At 40.8% G+C, this 21,122-nt stretch overlaps 1 protein-coding gene across 2 annotated transcripts; it reads right to left on the minus strand.

Annotated features, from left to right (window-relative positions):
- Positions 1-4,206: 4,206 nt before the first annotated feature.
- Positions 4,207-19,368, minus strand: ASB11 (ankyrin repeat and SOCS box containing 11). Of its 2 annotated transcripts, none has more exons than XM_026087152.1 (7): positions 19,119-19,368; positions 15,256-15,335; positions 11,748-11,855; positions 8,943-9,093; positions 8,591-8,725; positions 7,467-7,658; positions 4,207-4,331 (listed from the first exon to the last, which is right to left on the minus strand). In XM_026087152.1, the coding sequence occupies exons 1-7, from the start codon at positions 19,366-19,368 to the stop codon at positions 4,207-4,209; spliced, it is 1,041 nt and encodes a 346-aa protein (XP_025942937.1). The 2 variants fall into 2 exon arrangements, with proteins under 2 accessions (XP_025942937.1, XP_025942938.1); XM_026087153.1 differs by having other exon boundaries at positions 11,748-11,804; positions 19,119-19,296.
- Between the last annotated feature and the right edge of the window lie 1,754 nt (positions 19,369-21,122).

The raw sequence follows: 21,122 nt of genomic DNA on the forward strand, positions 1-21,122 counted from the left end.
GTGGTGAGCAGAAGTCTAAATGACATGAGCCGGATGTCGACCGGCCATAAGTTTCCTGAGGGAAGACAGAGTAGGATATAAGCCCCCAGTAGGGCCATCCTAAGTGGCACATGCATGTCCTGTCTCATGAAGTGGGAGTACTCACATGGCCAAACAGCCCTCCCTTTTGGACTGTGTCTGCCCAGGAAGGCGAGGGGTCGGGACTTCAAGGCAGACATGGAGGATTTTGGCCCCTAGAGCATGGCCACAAATTTCAGAAGTTTACCATTTTCTCCCCTCTCAATAGCTTTTTTTTTGGACAGACAGAAAACCAATAAAAAATCAGGGATTAACAGATCTGTTACAAAGAGTTGAGTACTAGGCAGGATTTCCTGGCAGGAGCTTGAACCAACGGGCTGGTCAGGAGAGCAGAACTGTGATCTTTTAGGGTCCAGGCTAGAATGTAACATTTCTTTTGCTACCTATGGTCAGAGTCATTTTTTATTAAACCCTTTCAAAATGCGTCAGTCTATTTACTTTCACTGTCACTTGTTCCTGGAGGGGTAGCCCATAAGCCAGTGTGCTTGCAGAAGACACTGGGTAAAGGCGCTCGCAAGCTGTGGAGAAACCTGTGGAGGTAAGTTTGGGACCAGAGTGCTGAGGCAGCAACAAGGCTGAAGCAAGAAGAAAATTGCCACAACCATCTTTATGAGTTAGTACAAACTGCTGGCAACTGTGATAAATTGCAAAGAAGATGTGAGGAGATGTGAAATGAATCTTTTGGTAGAATGAATGTAGATAGGAATACTGCTTATTTTAAAGTGAAGATGAAGACAGGGATGATACAAAGCCCATTTAACTTTGTTTTGATTTGGATCACAAGCAATGATGGAGGCATATTAAGTAGCGAATGGTAGCTTGAAGTCAGTGTTTGGTTAGCTTGACATCTGTGAGGTCTCCATCACCCGCATTTCTGAGTCCGCACTGGCTCACTCATAATATATGAATAAGAAAACTGAAAAGCAGCCCAGCAGATTGAGAAGTATAAAAAGAAATATTTCAGTTTTATATTGCACATTAGTAACCTATTTAAATCACTTCTGCTCAAGACCAACAGCTTTATGGCTAACGAACATCCATAGTCCAAGCTCTAATTTTAAGCTTTTCAAGTCAGTGTCTGTGCTTAGAATCAGTGTTTGTGGCCAGAAGAAAACTTTTCCTCTGGTCAGGATATTCTGTGCCAGTACTGGCAATTGTCGGGGAGAAAGTTGTATGGATATGGTATAACAGCAGATATTTCAGTACAGAAAAATGTATGTGTTCCCAAGAAAACCATATTTAACCTAAATAACTGGTTTCTGAATGATCACAGAATTACAGAGAAGATGCCACCTGTTTTGAAGAAGAGAGACCATGTGAGGTTAGTTAGCACTTCTCCCACCCGAGGAAAAAGCAGCTGTATTCACACCTGACATGTTTTTCAAGCTCATTCTGAAAAATCACCAAGGAGATTCCATAATCTCCTAGCAAATTATCCCAGTGCTATCTGAGTGCTTCCCTAGCCTCACATGAGTCAGGGCATATTTGCAAAAAAGTGAAATACCCTCTCCTGCTATTTCCTTGGTAATACTTCCGTGCATTGTTACAATACAAATGGCTGATGAAAATTAAATGGGTATTTTTTAATCTGAGCCACTTTTGAGATAAGAGCAAGAAAGTCTAGGTAAAGTTTCTGACAACATTTCTTAGTATCAGGACTTCCAAACTTCTCTTCTGATTTTTTAAAACTATGTTCTCTCAGAATCTCTGACGTGAGGAACTTTAGGAAGAATGATGTATCTGGGAGACAGCAAAGGCGAGGTGATTTTTTGATAGGAAGATAATATCAGCAATAAATATAGGGCAGCTTCTGCTGCTTCATAACATAAACGTTTCCAAGAGGTTGAATATGCTTTGCATTTCCTTAATGAAGATACATTATTTCAATTTAAAATCCTGTGCAAGTGAAATACTGCATTCATTGATGATTGCAGTAGGAAATCAATTCAATATTACACCTTCCAAAATAGATCCCATAAACTGTCTTAGTTCCTTGATTGTAATACAGCTCTGACAACCCACACAGCTGAGGCTCTGTCTCTCTATTTGAACAGCAGATGGTATTTTGACTGCCACTTTATAAACAGAGTAGGTGAGCTGACAGTAAAGATAAGATTGAGAGAGATCTGCTGACATCAAATTAATATAGACATTGCTAGTATTTGATTTTCAGAAGCTCTTGAGAATTTAGAGTTCAAATCTCTGAGATTCATGATATACTATGCTATACAAGGTCATTCATGTCACTGGAAACTTTATGAGCAATAGTTCTTGCTGTCAAATAGCATTCAATATGTGTAAACACAGGATACTTCACAGGCTGAAAACTACATTCATTTTTGGCTGTAGCATTACAGGTCTAGGCTCATGAACTGCTAGGAGCGCAATTTATCTTACATGTGCTGAATTAATCATAAAAAGTACAGGTAATATTACTCCTATGTTTCAGAGAGGGTAACTGTCAYGGTGAAATTAAGGGATTAGCACCAAACCAGACAGGCTGACACTGTTGGAGCAGGGACAGGAATTCAAAGGTGTCTGGAGTCCATCCAGTATTCAGACTCTAACATGCCCATTTCTCCTGACTTAAGGTATACTGGCCATGAAAATGAAATGGCCAGAAACTAGCATGAATGGCTTATCATAAAACCACTCTGTCTCATAGGCTGAAAATGTAGCTGCCTCTCAAACCCTTAAAGTTGAGCTAAGTGCAGAAAGGCTCTCCTTTTACCTCTGCTTCCTATTTTACTAACTCCAGTGAGCCACTATTGCCCATCTCATGGCAAAAATTTATCAAAACTCAGCTTTGAAGAAACATTTCATCGCCAGAACAACCTCCAGGGAAAAATAGATAAATCTTTACAGAGCTATACAAACATCGCAGCAATCGCTGGATCCCAAATTTCTGTGCTCAGAGAGGCCTATGTTTTTAGTTCTTCTGTATCTAAGTTACTAGCCCTAACAACATTTTAACTACTATCCCAGTGGCTAAAATCATAACACTCTTTAAAAATCCCTTTTCCCTTGGAAGTGGTGAAAGCCTGTAGAGTAGGGGACGAGGGAGCAGATAAGCCTGCAAACTTCTCCTGATGACCACTATCCTTCGAGGTGAGCATCCAGGTAATGCAAAACCACCTTTAGATGCCCCATTCCTCTCTCACCCTGTAGTCTGAGGATCTATCTTGAGAAACATCAAAACATGCAAAGATGAAAAGAAGAAAAGCAGCTCATTCCTTTGGTTTTCTTTAAACTTTGCAAGAAACAGACTTTGAAAGCTGACCTACTGTGTCTACGAAAATAACATTTTCAGTTTTGCCCTCAAATTTAGCTAAGAAAAATTATTCATATAATGAACACAGCCAGATCTCAAGTATTACAACTTAGAGAGAACTTTTTTTTTAGAAGAGATGAGGGTTTTAAGACCTGTACACATCCATATGGAAAACTTATCCAAGACCCCACACCTGCTTTGGTAACACCACTCACACGGCAGAGGACAAGATGTGTTAGCTTCCTGGACAGCTGGGCTCAGGGCTCAGGGCCGTATGGCTGTGAAGCCAGAGCCTACCGCAAGTCACTACGACAGCACTAGAGCACGGGAAAGAGGTGGCAGGACTTGAAGCCAATGCATACCAAAGGTGTGCAATGTATGAAACACAGCTGAAGCTGGGTGCCAAAGATTTTTTCATTCTCACACTGAGGGAAGACTAACAGCCACTCCCTTGATTTTGATGGCAAGCCTGGAGGGCAAGAGGAGGAAGTTGTACAGACATTACATGAAAATGTAGGATCATTAGATAACATTAAATGTATGGGAAATCCATGTGTGTGTGTTGTGTGTGTGTCTCTGTGGGTGGGTGGATGTGTGCGATTGCGTCTACAAACACGTCAAGCAATCTGTTCACGTATTATAACTTTTCAATCTGTCCTAAGTGGATGTGGCAATAAACTGTGAGGATGTTATATCCATAATACCATTCAGTGCCTATGAAAAGGTGTTTTCCATTGGCTTCAATTTACACAGTAGACAGTAAATGATATCTTTGATATTTTTTCTTTGATATAATAATTTTGGAGTAAACAACCATTTGTTCCTCTTTCTTTTCCAGTGTAAAGACAGTCACATATTTATCGATATAGGAGAAAGTTCTCAAGTGGCTCAGGCAGGTGCAGCTTGTGGACTTCATATAGACATGATCGACCCAGATGCTTTCTGATAGACAACCGACACAGCTGGGCAAGGCTGGCAGGACCTGGAAAAAAAAAGGCAAAGACCAGCACCCCCCCCACCAATATGAGTCATAAAGCAAGTAAGAAACACAAGCAAGGTTTGAAAATCAGATCAAGCAGTACACTTGCATATGCAAATGCACTTGCAATGACTTGCATAAGTCAAGGATAGCTAAATACCTAAATACACTGCTGTTCACATTTGACTTATTTTGTAGAAACTAGTTCATCAGTTTGAAAACAATGAGCACTAAAAGCATTTTTCCGCATGCACAGCTATACTTTTCTGCTTCTTTTCTTGAGCAAACACTTAAAATGGCATAAAGATGCTCGCACTGGAGACAGAGTGTCAGGAGGCATAGCCCTTGCGCAGGAAATAAGAGAACTCCGAGCAGTATTGTGAGGAGAAAAACAAGATGGATTATGGGGAGCTGCAGAGATTTTCAGCATAGACCAGCCATCATATGGTGGCTGTGGTGAATATAGTTAGTTGTTTGCGCATACAGTACATGCAGCTGCTTCTGCCAACAGCTAGAGTCTCTGCAGGCACCTGTAGAAATAGTAACTGCAGCTTAGCCCGTTTACAGGACTGCATCATCTCTGAATATTTTTGTATGTCAGTCTATCGGTGCTCCCCCAAATCATTTTTTCAATGCCTTGTCCAATTTAATTAATTCTGACTGAGGGGAAAAGACCTCAAAGATAGAAAGTTCTGCAAAGTTTGGTGTAAAATGGCGCCCAGGTTAAAAAAAGAGGGGGGGGGAGGCTTGTTGCCCTTCCTTTGCCCTGAGGGAAGGGTTGCAGCATGTAATAAACTCTTGTTATACAGAGAACCCACTGGTAAGAAAGCTGCCAGAGGACTCATCTGTGCAAGGAAAGATGCAGCAGCCATTTGGACCTTACAGTACCCCAAGGGTGCTGCCTAGCTGGCTTCCCCAATGCGGATGAGGCAGTCGCTCCCAGCCCAACCTGGTACAGGTCAGACAAAAGTCACTCAAGGCACAAACTCACTGGAAATGAGTATTCATTAGTTCTAACACTTAGGCAATTGTATGCTTGCACAGGCAAATGCAACTTGCTGGTGAATGTATACCTGCCTCCCCTTCCATTTTCTCTCTCCTCCCCTCTCCGTGCTTCATTTTCTTCATGCTAAAGCTATAAGGCTGATTCTTTATATCTGCTCAGAGATGCTCAATTTTCGAGCCCTGGCTCAGTCCCTGGGCTTCTGGCCAAACAGTGGCTATCACAGCAATGTTTGAAAGCACAGGTTGGGGAGGTGTGCTTAAAAGCCTGTCCTTACATCTTCCAGGTAAGCTTCACCAAAATGTGCTTTTACTACAGAAAAATTTAGGGGCCTAAATAGGCTGATAATGGCCCCTGAGATGAAATTAATAGAAAAATAATGAAGGGATACATAGAAAAAAGCACTTGTACTACTGTCACTGAAGTTGAAGTAAGAAGCTATCTCCTTAAGCAGTTAGGAAACCAGTAACATTTCACATTTCACATTGCATAATAGCCAGGAAGAGTAACAATTAAAGGGAGCCATCTAAGCAATCACAGCAGAAAAATCAGGAGGCAGAAAGAAAATTCTTCCAGAGAAGTCCTTGGGGTGCTTATTTCAAACAGAAGGTCCTCAGAAAACACAGATTAAGTAGAGAAAACATTCAGTTGTAGATGTAAGATACAGCAAAGTATCCGAAAGCAGGACTGAAGGGGTATGTGAGTTAATTCAGATACTGAGGAAACTTCATTTCTGAAAAGTGAAGAGCCAGCAAAAATTACAGTGCCCTATAATCCATCTGACTGTAAGGGAGAACAGGGTGAAAAGCTGAAAGTGGAAATCAAAAGGAAGCTCAGGAAGAGAAAATTATTAATATTGGGAGAGTTCTTTATCTATACAAACTCTCCCACAGGTAGGGCAATTGGAACAGGACATCTGCAAGCACTGCCTTTGCTAATGCAGCCTACCATTGCTCAGCCCTGAGCATCTCAGACACTGTGACAGAAGTCACAAGAGGTGAAAAACATTTAGGTAAAAGCCCTCCAGGTGAATTTTAGACATGACAGATTAAGATTCTGCACAAAATGCAATGCAAAAAGGGAATGGGATGGAAGAATATTAAGCCAATGTTTCATTTCCTCTGCAAAACCYGCCTGCGTACAGAGGGCCAGCACAAAGCCTATGCACCGCATTGACAATTTACCATCCAAGAGTTATTTTGCACTGCTAGCCCACTCTGGGCTCTCCATGCACACTGCATTTCACTCCCCCGCAGCAGGGAGCCAGAGGTGCCCGGGCAGGCAGGCAGGCTGCCTGCAGCAGGGAAGGAGCATTCTCCCCATCCCGAGTTGGCAAAGCACCAACTAGCTGGATACAAGTGATCTGGGAAACAGGGAGGGTAGAGGAGGAGGTAGTTAAGTCAGCATGTCCAAGCCCCAGGGATATCATCACTGGACCTCAAGTTTTGGCTGTGCATAGTATACAAAAAGAACAGGTGAAAACGATACAAGCAGATCTACATTCATTTCTACTTAGAATTTTCTTCTGAGTGGACTGGAAAGGCCACTATCAATATTGCAGAGAGGCTGAAAGTAACCTGCAAAGGGCACTGCTAGTTCATGTTTGAGTTGCTGCCCCACAATCCTCACACAAGAGCTGCACGCCACAGAAGCTGAAGAGCCACAGGGCAGCTAGCTCCACTTTCTCCCTATGACCAAGGGCCCACACATGCATTTCACTTTTTCTGCAGGAAACTGGGCAGTGAGCCATGGAGCCAAGTTGAACACAAGATGGTGCTACCAAAATAACTTTCATAATGCCAATGAATAAACTCTCATGGCAGTTTTTAATCCTTAGTCCCTAGAGTCCCTATAAAAAAATAAGTATAATTTTCCATTAGTAAATGGGAAACAAAAATATAGAACAACTGACCAAAATGCCCACTAACGCCCAAATATTTGGTAGCAAATCTAGCAACAAAGCAGAGATTTCTTACTCATTTCTGTGTCATGTTTTCTAGGCTTGAAATTGGTAGAGAAGCCAGGAGAATTTATACAGAGCAGTACATGGAGAAGCAGTTAAGAAAAAGTACTTAAGTAAAGAAAATGAGTACTGTTCTATTTAAAAAAAAAAAAAGAAAAGAAGGAATCAYTACCTTCCCGAAGCAGAAGCGCCTGTGCCACTTTGCTGTTGGGTGCAGCAAGATCCAGTGCACATTTGAAATCAGCATTTCTGCATTTCAGGCTAGCACCATAGTCGGTCAGCAAGATGACTACTTCCACACTGGATTTCCTTGCTGCAGCATGAAGGGGGGTGTCTAATCGCTTACCCACATTAACGTTGGCTCCTTAGGTGAACAAGAGTGCATGGTTAGCGCTGGGAGAAAGCAGAAACTGTTTGAATCAATGATCTGCATCACACATGCTGGTCTCAATAAATGAAAGAGATCGCTGGTACAGGCCTCCCTCCTTTCTCTCAAAAAAAGCAGTGCTAAATTCAGCAAGTCAGATACCTGTTGTATAAATGTCTATTGAACCACCAAATGCTGTCTGAGATGGACAGAACTGAGCAAGCACAGAAATTCTTTGACTGTCAATCCAATAGATGTTTGAAATCTATCATATGTTATATACCTTTGTTAATATCATAAAATCTAACATAAATTGTGTTAACTACCGGGGGAAAAAATACACTTTATGTATCTCATTATAATAACTTTGGGAGCACAGCAAGCAAAATGTTTGCCCTGGTCTTGCTGTGCACAACAGGACCGTACATCTAGCAGGTGTAAATTACTCGATGTACCCTGGCAGCAAGAATTTACATTAGCTCCCACATTGTGCCTAGACCTGGAGGGATTATCCTTTTGAGTGTCTTTACTGCTGTCTTCACCATCTGAGAAGCAGAGGAAGTTAATACTTAGCATGACAGTTTATCATAACCAAAAGAGTCGATTTTGGTCGTCGATATTAGCCAATATTGTCTATGCTTTCTGTCATCATTCTGGAAAACTAAAACTCTATCTTCGTTTCACATTTAGACAGGCTGTGTTTCAGGTAAGTCTCTGTAATTAGTGATTCTTTTACTAAGGAAATCCTATATTCTTCGTGAATGTAGGTGAAATTTTTAATTATCTGAAACAAGTCTCAGATTCAGGCTGTCCAAAGATCTCTTATGAAAAGAACCTGCAATGTTTGCAGTGGAGAGACAACCCAGAGAAACCAGCAGTGCTGGCTCATGCCACCACAGCTCCCCTCTAACCCCCTTTCCCAGGTGTACCTAGCTCTAAAAGCTTCTTGACACAGTCTGTCCTTTGGTATGTGCAAGCCACGTAAAGCAGTGTCCCGTGCTGCAGATCTTCTTGATCAATGTCCACCCCATGGGCCAGAAGGATTTCCATGCACTCCCTGTGACCTGCGTGGTGAAGAAGAGCCATCACTTATTTCAGCGCCACAGAACAGGATGCACCCAGATACAATCCACAGGCACGAGAGGTGGGAATAAGCCAGCATGTTTATCCCTACTGTACAAGTTCTTGGCAGAAAAATATTATAACATCTTTAAAGTCAAAAAAACCCACATATATTCCTGATATAGTTATCATTAGCCTCACTCAAAGCCTGAACATTACCTCTCTTTACTGCTTCGTGAACAGGCGAAGCAAGATGATTCCCGAGCTGTGGCTTGGCTCCAAATTCAAGCAGCATGTTGACACAAGCCGCGCTGCCACTGCAGCAGGCATTAAACAGAGGTGTGATCCCATCAACAGTGACTGCGTTGACCTGAAACAGCAACACACGCTTATAAAAATATGACGTAAAGGGCGCGCAATTTCAGCGTGCATCACAAGTTTACCAGAAATGCACCGACAGGGACATTTGTCTTGCTTAATTTCAGAACTGATTTTATTCACAACTTTCAGAGTTACATGTTGTAGAACAACATATATAACATTCTGCTTCAAGGCCTGCCCGGTTTCTCTGACAGCTAGTTCTGTAAGGCGATGACACTGACTACTATAAATGCTCCTCCTAGAGTTGCTCAGAAAATGTAAATTCTTTTTTTCCATGGAGAATTTAGGTATGTTCGTGATTGTTTAGTTTGGACCAACCCAAAGCCACAATGCATTCTTGTTTTCAGACAAAAATGGTTCTGCTTTTTTAATGAAAACATATACTTCATGTTTAATACTTTCACCTGAAAACGTTTCCAACAACAAAAAATTCACAGAAACGGTCTTAATCACAAACAGAAATAGAGCTGGCAAGGGTTTGTCTTCATATGCATGTGTGTGTGTCAGAGAGAAAGAATGTCCTTCCTTGACCTCTGATATAAAGATCTGACAAAAAACACCGTTCATCATTCCCTAGTGGGACAGCACAGTCCCTGGGCTCGACTGTACACAGCACTAGCTGCTAAGTTTAACTATGCAGCAAGCCCTCAGAGGCAATTTACGCAGCAAATCCTTATTTCTTTAATTCCATGGCAAACTGAAAAAGGGTGACAGATTATGAAACCACGTGGCAATCTGTGCAATTTCTAAATCAAGGAGAGCAGGAAAGAGAGCAGAAAGGGCTGGAGGAGCCTTGGGCCACTGGGGAAATCTGCTGTTGCTGGAGCTTGCTACCAGCCAAAGCACAGTCCCGCAAAGTGGTGGGAGCACCAGGACAGAAATACATTAACTGGCACATTTTAATTAGCAAGGTATTTTGTCTTTAATGTGGAGAAAGGCAGTGATGTTTAAAAACCTACTAATTTATTCTAGCTAATGCAGCAAGAAACCATAAGCAGTTGGTACCTTTCCAAATATCATTCGCCCTTGTTTATTTCAACTACTGAATTGTATCTGATGCTGTATTAGTTAACTCTTTATCTTACAAAGTGCTTTTTCTACAATTATAAATCAGTCCTTGCCATTTTCAGTGCAGGGAATGCAGCTGGCTCCAACAGGTCATACAAAGCACATTTACCAGGATGAGCAGATGATCCTACACAKGAAGTTGTATTTCAGTAGTTATACTGGGTCAGTCAGTCCCTACCTCTGTGTGCTTGCTCTGCTTGCTCAGCTTCATATAAAAACAGTTCAGGTAACAGATCTGGCTGGAAAATAAACAYGGCAGGGTCAGGAACTGGGTAAACTGGTATCGTATGGGGAGTTACCGGGGGCCACAGCATGGGAGACGTCTGTCTGCTCAGATTTGGGGGGGGTATCTGTATTTCAGACAGGTTTCATGATGCAGTCTAACAGCCATTGGCGCACCCACGCAGTCGCATGAGGCAGATGTGGCTGGAGCTGCTGGAGGCACTGGGGGTCTATCAGCATCATTTTATAGTAGGGCCATCAATTCAGCCAAACTGTTATCAGAGCATAAGCAAGGAGGTAAGTGAAGAAGAAAAATGACTTTTTTGGTTTCCCTCTCCACTGAGCATTGGTTTAACCGTAAAAGAGGAAAGAATGATAAGACAGCTGTGCTGGAGTAAATGGTTTGGTAAAAAAGGAAATAAAGAAGATCACAGCAATAAAGCAGAGCAGCAAAATGGTATGCTTCCTCCTAGACGCTAGATGACTACCTGGTGACTTTATTTATGAACAGAGAATTGGGGGGGGGGGGGAACAACCACTGGATCTATATATTATTACCAGGAACGGGCTGATTTCTCAGGAAAGTAACAGATAATTCAGAGACTCTCTGAGTTCTAAACAGAAACTGCCATTCGTATACCAAAATCAAGTAAATCTGAACATAAAGAAGGGAGTTTTTTCCATATTTCTAAGGGACTGAGATTTGACATATAATATAGGAAGTTAATAAACGTATTATCTTCTGCAAAGTGTAGCTTGATTGATTGTTCTGGTGTTGCTCAGTTTCTTGCCATGTAAATTATACTTGAAAATCCTGTAACCCAGCTGAATGAAATATATTCTCATATATTTCATCCTATTCCTATATCCCCATTTTTACCGTGTATTTTACCTTAGGTCCAACTGGGGGAAATACTGTTATTTTATTAACAGATAAAAGGTTTCATTGCTTTAAGCACATCCATTTTCACTTATGTGAGACTCCCAAACTATTCCATGGAAAACCAGGGGCAACTCCAGTGAATGTTCCAGAAAAAAAAAAAAGGGTTCTTCAAGATTATTTTGACCTAGTTTTCCTCATTCTTTTTCCATCAGTCATGATTATGTTTCACAGAGGTAAAACAGAAAAGAATAATTCAGTGACTAAAGCAGCCACTGGAGGAAGGCAAATCTATTCTCCCTGAAAACAAAGCACTGGGGTTTTCCCCCCCTTTTTTGTGTTTAAAATGTTTTTATTTGATAGACTGATTCTGCCTCACTCAGGTCTTTTGCGAATCTCAGCTGATGCCAAATGTGGGGAGGGCCCGGCACCTTCGAGGCGACCATGGCACTGCTTTTGATCCCAGGACTCACTTGAGCGCCGTTCTCCAGCAGCACCTTGGCGCAGGCCACATGGCCGCCAAGGCAGGCCTCGTGGAGAGCCGAAACCCGATCGGTTGTCACGAGGTTCACGTTGAATCCCTGGAATTCAGAGCACAGCCATGAGGGAAAAGCCCTCCCCACACCAAGCAATTCCCCCTGTGTCTGCCCAGATGTAAAGGATGGTCGGATCCTGCCTGGCTCTGGCCACACCGCTGGGTAATTCTCAAGGGAACGTGGGATTTGTCTCCAAACATTTTCCCTGGAGATGGGATTAAAGAAGTAGCAATGAACTATGTCTGTTATTTCTATTTCTTTATAATGCACGGTTAATCACAGGAAACACATTACATTTCTTTAGCCAATAAGGGTGACATTAACTTTCCTACTACTAGAAACAAAAAAGAGGCTGTCAGTTTGTCAAAAGCTACACATATTATCTGCATATTCAGCACTGTAGTCAGGAGTGGTGTTGGTTTCCTGAGCTGCAGGTGGTGGGATTCACCTTACTCATCTGTACCTGGACATCTCCAGTACAGATATCAGCTACCGAGCTGGACACCCAAGCTCCTTCAATGGAGAGAAATAGGCACCTATAGGATATGACTCATCTCATGGTAAAGAACATATCTCAAGTCGGTCAGATGAATTCTATCCTAAAAATACTTCCACTGACTATATGGGGTACCTAGTGTGCTTCACTCAGACATAATAAGTACCTGGTAGATCTGTAGAGTAGATGAGAGAAATCCCACCCACAAAGCTGTTTCTTTTCTGTGACCACCTATGAAATATTTTACACTGGAAGAAAAGAACTGTCATTTATAAATGCCTCATTATAAGTATTTCCCCAAATAACTGTTCTTACACCTGTTCCTGTAAAAACGGAAAGCAGACATATTCTCAAAGGAGGAAGAAACCATCATACACGTTGTCTCCAGAATGCAGCTAAATCTCCTGGTAAGTAAGATTTTACAATCTCATGTGAGAACGGGCTTGGAAACAGCTCTATTTTACATCTGAAGTCTTAAATTTTATCATACAGTTCCTTTCTATTTAATATGCTATAAACTAAGCAGCTCACAAGATGGCAGCAATGCACTTTTTGGTATGCAGTAGCAAATACTATCCACAGAAATAAATATCTGTGAGCAATGTGACACTGTAAAATCCTGATGCAAAGAGCATTAAAAGCAAATTACTCTAATCATTTTAAGATAGAAATTTTAAGATAGAAAAATGATTATTTTTCAGTAACGTGGAAGCATTATTCATATAAAAGCTGCCCCAGGAATTATTCTGCACTTTATATCAATGACAGGGGAATAGATAAAATCTCGAAGAAATTTTGAGAGTATTCCATTTTGTAATTTTATAGATGTTTTACATTTACTGATCAGTATATTTCTTCAAGAGGAATGTCTTCTAGAGACTTCTGATGAGAAGAAGGTGGCTATACTTAACTATTMTTCAGATATATATTTAACATATGAAACTTGGTTATTGCAAATGAAAGAGCAAGTACTGATATATTGGGGAAAACCTCAATTCCTCTTCCATTACTCGGTGGAAATGGAATTATAGATCTTATTATAATCTGTTTGCCAAATTCTGCTCATTTCAAGCCTTGTTTTCAGATGATTATAAATTCCTTGCCAACCTATCAGAAAAATCAAACACTTCTTTTGGTGCTGGAACGGGCACAGGTGAATTCTAGAGCTCTTTTAAATGCCAATGCTCAGTCTCTTACCTGCACAAATAGTCCTCCCACTTCAAGGCATCCCTTTTGCAGCAGAAGCCTTACTGGCTTTCTTTGAAAGCTGCAGTCCTAAGGCAAGGACTTCTGAAAGTCCCATATATACCCCAAAGTATAGCTCCATATTTAATTTTAGGCTAACAGCATAAGTATCTTAGAAACAGTGAGCAAAGATTACACTGCTCCATGAACAGCTTCGTTCCTACATTTATCAAACTGTCGTAGATCATCTCCAATCCACTCTCTACAGATATTGCTGCCTTGATCTATTTTCATCAGCAAGGGCCCCCATTCTTCACTCCTAAAATTAATGTCTTCGAGAGAATGAGAAAGGGCAGATTAACTAAATAATGTGTAACCACAACCCTGATTGCTTCTGCTCTTCCTTATTCCCAGCTACCCTCCAAGTCAGACCATGCATTTTCTGCAAAGCATGTAGCAGAACACATACAAATGCACAATGTGCAAATGCTACAGGGAGGTACCAGGGTCAGGCAAAGGCGACTTGGTCCTGTCCCGTTTTAATGCCTCACTGGTCCCGGTGGTATCAAGGCACCTTTCCTGTGTACAGGCATTTATTGCCACCCTGCTGCATATTCAAGGAAACACAGAAGTGGATGGCTATAGAGGAATGAGTTTCACTAGAGTCCCGCTGCGCTCATAAGCCGCCTCTCATTAATTAGATGGTGTAAAGTCATTGGCGTAAATGGAGATGGGGGGTGAGAAAGCCAGTAAAGCCCTGAGCAAATGACCCCTCTTCATTGTTATCTCTAACCATCACTTTCTTTTCCATAAAAATCATTTGATGTCAGAGGAGGGAAATGAGGATGAGGAAATGGGAGGGGGAAAACTGGTTGTAAACAGCAACCTTTTTTAGCAGTGACCATGCCTCGACAAATGTCTGGAGTGGAGGATTTTACACTGGCAGCTCCACTCCTCCAGGACTCTGTCCATTTAAGATGCCAGCTTTGCCTGTGCAAGTCAACCATCACTGGTAAAAACTGTTGGATAAAACCATCACTGGTAAAAATTATTTACTTCAGGTATATTCTGACTGCCAAGTTACAGAACTTACACTCAGGGAATTAATTTCATGGCATTTATCTTCTGTTTTAAGGGGGAGAGTAGGGTGTACTCACTTGCACCAGAGTAGGGCATTGGGTTTAAGGAAATGTGATGAGGAGGATGGCTGGCAAAGCACAAAGAGCCATAACTTGTCCCTTTGCAGCTACACATTTTCACATCCCACTTCTTGTCCCTCCTAATCTGTCCTTTTCTCCTCTCTTTCTGTTTTCTGAATGCTTGGTTTCATTTGGAGTAGAGGGTTTCAAGCTGACAAATCTCTCTTTAGGAAGACCCAAATCTCTCTTTAGGAAGACCATGCTTGCCATTTTATAAAGCAACACATACTTTTACAGCTTTATACTGATTTTTAGTAATAGCTGATGTATATATTGTCTCTTTTTTCCCCAAACCAAGTTTGCACTCTTTATCCTTGAAAAAGAGCCCAAGGATCACTGTTTATTGTACAGAAAGCTGTAAGCTACAGCGTCTGTCCTGGGCTTGCCTGCAGCATCTTGCCTAAGCAAACCAGTACATGCCCAAAGATATGCAGGTGAATATATTATATATACATCTGTCTTTCTCATGCCCTGCTGCAGCCTGTTATCGACTCACCTCCTCACAGATACAATCTAACAGAAACTACGCTGCTACCCAACCTTTTCTTTACCTGGGGGCTTTTACCTGTGCAATCAAGGTTTTCAAAGACAGGAGGCGTCCTTGGAACGCAGCATCATGTAGCGGCGACCTGTCTGCCCAGCTGCCTAAAACAGCATATTAATACAAGTCAATTCAGGTACATAATACAAGTGAGATCCTGGGACGACTGGGGAAACACATCTGTGTGCAAATGCAGGCTGGACCTGCAACCGATATGGTGTCAGCGGTGAAACTATTTGACAAATTAATTTCAGTGGAGCAGCCAGAGGCTCAGCGCTTTTGAGAAAACAGGCCACTTGTTAAGGGACCTAAACAAAAGCTTGTGGGCAGAACTTTTAAAGGCAATTAAAACCATGCTTCAGCAAAGACCACAAGTTTAATGCTGCTGAGACTTGCCAAGGGACTTCCAAACCCTGCAATCCTCATTTTTAAATATCTCAGCCTCCGTCTTTTCCAGGGAGCTTTTGTCACAAATCATTTTCTAGCTTCTCTTGCACTTTATTAAGAGACTCATAGCAGGCAGACACTGGGATGACTTGTCAATCAAATGAATTCTAGCATGTCCTTGGCAGTTTTATTTCCTGAACTGACAATTTCATAAATAATATCCTCCAGCTCAGACTAGCAGGTAACAGGTCTCATCCTCCTACTCCCTAGAAGATTTCAGAAAAAATCATGAAAAAATAAATTCTGCCTGAGGTTTCACTTCTCTTTCCTTAATCATTTTGAGCTGTTAAACTGTGCAGACTCCTTACTGCAGGCTAGCTTAACCTTTTTCTTTTCTTAATCTATTGATATGCCATGAAAAGTTTTTCCTTAACCTAGCTACTACCTTTATTTACAGTCAGTGAGCCAACATTAAGTCACTGCAACTCCGGTGAACAGCAAATTTACTTGTCGTATATTAACATTTAAAACCGTACTTCAGCACGGCATATAGTAAATATTTCTCCAAGGGCTGGTTGCATTTGCAGAGCAATAGGACAGAATCAATATCAGTTTTGTATTCACGTTCTGTTATATAGGAATCCCATGAGCATAGTATTTGAACCCCATGTCCTCTTTAATATTTTCAGCTACACAACACACCAGAGAGAATGCAAAGTGTGATTCATCTCCATTTCACATGTTCACATGCACAGAGAAATCAATGAGAGGCACAGAAACATCCCTGGAGACTTCAAGCCACAGACACAGGAGAGATTTCTGCTGAGGCCAAAGAGGCCCTCGTTTAGGGAGTTCACTGTGATGCTCAGGAAGCCCCATCACCCAAACGGCACCCAGGTGGGAAGGGCCTGGGTGAATTGAGAGGCCTGAGTTGACCGTGTCTGGGGACCACAGCACAGGCAAGGGCAGAGAAAGGAGTCATTGCATTCATATTTAAGCAACTGTTTACAGAGTTATGGAAAAATGAGGCAAGACAGATCTCCATGACCTAGCCCATTATCTGATTCAAAGGCAGTGAGATGGCTCCCCACGGTAGATGTTACTGGGGAGGTAAAGGCAGGCAGTGTTCCTGCCTGCACTGCTTGTACCGGCAGGCCTGTAGCATGTCTATGAGGGGTTTTTACCAGTTGCCCTTCTCCTACCCCTTCCCCTCCTAAAATATCTGGCATATTAACTAGACACAAACACACACAAAAAACATAAAAGCTGGAAGTGAGCTTACTGCCACTTCCTTGTTCCCCCAAATATGCCTCAGAACAGCAGAAAAAAGGAGGAAAAACAGAATTATTAACTCAGAAAGTGCTGAGGTAAGGCTGCAGACAGTGGCTCCCTCAAAACAACAACCACAGCTTTAACAATGCTTTTGTAGAGCTGCATTCCTGGGGAAGAGCGCAAAGCACTGCAAATGGTTTTAACCTTGTGGGAGCTTCTCAGTGTCATTGGTAACGCTGGCTTGCCAGACTGCAATTTCTCAACACAGTACCTTTCTTTCATTAGCCTCAAACTGCGATTCACTTGAACTCATGGGGTGACATTTTAAATACAGTTTTTACTTTTATTTCTAGTTATTTATGGAGCCATTTCTTGGCCTCCTAAGGCAGGAAGCTGGCATGGAGAGACTAATTGACACAGCACGTGACCCAGCTCCTGGAGATAAAGTTGAATTCACCAAGCAAAGTAACTGGAAACGGGAACCACGTAGCGACCAAGAGGGCTTGTTTTATGAGCCTAGGACTAGAAGATAAGGTGTGGAGGAAAAAAAGAGAAACATTTGCCTGAAAATATCAAAAAACCTCCACATGCCTCCTGTTGCTGGCAACTGAAATAGACAAACTCAGTTCAAAAAGTTAGATGATTGATAACACTGTAAGTGACTAAAAATAGAGCTCTTAGAGCAGGAGGATTCAGAGGTAACTTAGATAATAAAACTACTGTGCCTTATTTACACTCTTATGCATATTAGTATGTACAAACTCATTTCACATGCATTTACGATGCATGTGTATGCACATGCATGCCTCACCATGAAAATACATGCTGGTGTTGTGCTAGCCACAGCAACCTACCTCCCTGAAACATGTGGCAAATGTAGTTCCCATATGGGGCGCATCTTCTTTTCACGGTTATGAGTGACATGTCTGAAAATATTGTATCTTTTCTAAATTTCTACAGAGAAATTAAGCAGCTCTGCTGCTGCACTAAGTCACTGCAAAGAGAAAAGGCTGTGAAACTTGCTCTGAAATCCAATGTAGTGCACAGGCAATAGCATCACATGACCTTGTGTTTTGAAAGATTATCCTTGATATCTGCAAGTTGCCATTTGCAAAAAGCTAAAAACGTGTTGTAGTCTGCTAAACTTGAAGTCACTTAGATAAGAATCTGTATGTAGGAAAACCTGCCAGTTGTCAAGTGTCTGACTACAGTTGAATGAAGGCACTTAGAAAAAAAAAATCCTCTAGTAAATCATTGGGATTATATTCCAGAGAACAGCAGATATGTTTACAGCCCAGAGACAGACACTCCTGTATATAAGTGAGAAATGTTTGCTGGGGCATTTCTGTTGGCCAGATTTTAATCTTTTTGTTTTTAGTGGCCATCTCGCACCAGAAATAGTTCCACTCACTTTCATGAGCCTGTTGATGGTGGCACTATTCATCAAGAAGCAATTGAGTCACATAAGAACAAATGAGTCACATAAAAATCAGTGATGTTACAACATTGATGCAAATCTTCCAGTAGGAAAATCTGTTCTCATTAGTACTAAATTTAAAACACTGTGTCATTTTAATTAGTGGAATTACTGGACATGCTAATGCCTGTCTATTCATTATTATGGCAGTGATGTGTTGGAGGTAAAACCACTCAGGGAAATAAAAAAAAAAAAAAAAGAAATGGCAGCTCTGTGGCCTATTAAATACAGTATATTACTGTGCCTTTTATTTTTCAGAATTTTAGCTGTTTTCATTTTTATGGTCTGGTTTAACAAAACAGAGATTCCTGGCTTGGATTCATAAAGTCATTAATCACCTCCTTCTAGCATCTCCTTTCAGAAAATCCACATACTAAAACTTTTCCCTAAATATTGTCTGGTAGTAAACTTAGCTATTTAGTAAAAGCTTCTGTAACCCACACAATTAACACTAAAGAATGCCTTGTTTCCTAGAACAGTCTTTTATTTGCTGCACCCACTTGAGCAAATGTTGTCCTTGTTCTAGCTGAGTAATTGCTGGAGTCTCATATTTTGCACACCTAAAACATGCCAACACACACTGACGCTGCAAAGACCTCAGAAATGGAAGGCACTTCAGGATAAGACATCTACCCTATGCATTTAGCAACAGACTCCTCATTTTATGGCAACTCAATGATTAAATGCCTCAAATTACAAAAATGTAGCAATTATACATCTGAATGTTAGAATGACCAAATTTTTACTTTACCTGGGACTATTCCATAGATTTCTTCTGCTATCCTGGCAGCCTCTTTTCTGTTGCCTTTAACAATATAGAAATGGGTCAGCAGAGCCAAGGAAATCTTAATTAAAAGCTTGAAGCAAAATAAAGCAAAAATGGCAAAATAAATGTTAGTGAAAGCATGGAGTATAGAACTGCCCTCCATTTTGGTTTGCTCTTTGAATAGTTTCTCAGGTCTGCTAAGTTGCACCAGGATACTATTGATATCATATGACATCTATTTTAAACCCTTCAGAACTTGCTGTTCCTCAGTTACCAAAAATATATTCTGTTTTTATTTGGGATGGACTATTTGATATTAAACAACAAAGCCAAGTATTAAGCTGGTTTTAACATCCCATGCCATATAGGAAACAAACAAAAAATACACTCCAAACACTCATCAAGACGGGTGTTTGAATACATTTTCAGATGAAAGCTCCCCATATCACCTGAAGGACATCCACATTATATTTATTTTCAGATACAGCAGTTCAATTTACAAAGGCAGCGTTGGTAAAGTTGCAGAAATTGTTCAGGGATATTGAGGGAAGAATACTTTTTTGTCTTTCCAGTCTTAGTAACAATTTTGCTGGTATCCAGATACAGAACAAAGGCGAGTGTATGAAAGAAAAGTAGCTGAAATAAAAAAATAGAAGCTGAAATAAAACCATGTATTTGCAAAGCCAGGGCTAAGAGGTCAAAATTATTCTATGAGGGAAAAATCTTTAAAAAGTGTGTAACCGGAAACACATGATAACATACTGATATTTTCTTTCTCTCAGGGAGAAACAGTGATGTCCGTGAATATCCCTTGCAAACAGCATCGTACTGTTTTGAAGGAATGGAAATATTTTTCCATTATCCATCATTAATTTGCAGGTGTAATATTTGAAACTGAAGAAGATGCATCCTTTCTTTGACTTTCTTTTTTTTCTTTCTGAAGGCACATGGCTTCCACAGGGAGCAGAGTACTTTTTCTTCATGTAATTGATTGAGTAGTTGTAGAATACCCCATTTTCTTTTCATTTAAACTTTCCTTTATCCCTATTTTCCTGTTAGCACAGCAAGAAGGAGATTCTTTTGTTTGGCTGAATCCTCTCCCTGCACAGGTGCACCTACCCTTTGACATCTGTAAAGGGAAAGAGAAGGACGACTGTACCCTCTTAAAGATCCCAAACAGTTGGTGGACATGCAGAATGAAATTTTACAGCAAATTATTTACGTGAACATGTTAGATGTATTTCCTTTTTTTTCTTTTTTTTGGCTTTTTTTTTTCTTTTTGGTACAGCTGACATTGTATCTTGCCTTCTTCAATCTCTACCCTCTCAGGTGCACCAGAAACCTACAGAAAGTGAGAAATCAGCCCAAGGTATAATATAATTTTTCAAATGAACCTATTTCTCTAAAATTTTGAATTAATCAAGATATTAAACTTTTACCAATAACTTAACACCTAATATAAATATTATGCAAACCTTCCCTTCCACAATAATATAACATACCTGTAGAAATTGTAACATGTATGACTCTAGGAAAGAAAATTGTCTATTTTTAGCCACTTTAGTACTGTTTGCCTCAGGACAAGACAGCTGAAGATACTGTTTACACAGGGAGAGAAATTCAGTTGAGGAATTAGAGAAAAAGAGTTACGTTTGATGAACTGGAAAACAAAAAGGAAAATTTAGCAAACAAAGGCGGACCAAAAAAGGGATGATCAATTAGCCCTAGCAAAAGACAAGATAATGATACCACTCCTCCTGAAGGAAGAGAAATAGCAAAGACTGTAAAGAACAGAATATAGGATAGAAACAAAAACAAAGAACTGAAGAAATTAAGATCATTACAAAGAAAAGGCCAGCCTAAATGATGGAGAAATCCTTCTCATATAAGAATCAACACAACTGGCACTAGATAGGATGTAAGCAAGAAGGAATACCGACTTTTAAGAGAAAGGCCACAAAACAGACTTGTGGCTGCAAAGGAGATCCA

The sequence above is a fragment of the Apteryx rowi genome, unplaced genomic scaffold (genome assembly GCF_003343035.1).
Source record: "Apteryx rowi isolate R43461 unplaced genomic scaffold, aptRow1 scaffold_706, whole genome shotgun sequence".
In the NCBI taxonomy this organism is placed as follows: domain Eukaryota; kingdom Metazoa; phylum Chordata; class Aves; order Apterygiformes; family Apterygidae; genus Apteryx; species Apteryx rowi.

Coding starts and splice junctions, on each gene's coding strand:
- ASB11 (XM_026087152.1), bottom strand. CDS start 19,368: ATGTCATATGATATCAATAGTATCCTGGTGCAACTTAGCAGACCTGAG. Junction 11,856..15,255: donor TGAAAACCTTGATTGCACAG/GTAAAAGCCCCC, acceptor TCTGAATTCCAG/GGATTCAACGTGAACCTCGT. Junction 8,726..8,942: donor TCACGAAGCAGTAAAGAGAG/GTAATGTTCAGG, acceptor TTCACCACGCAG/GTCACAGGGAGTGCATGGAA.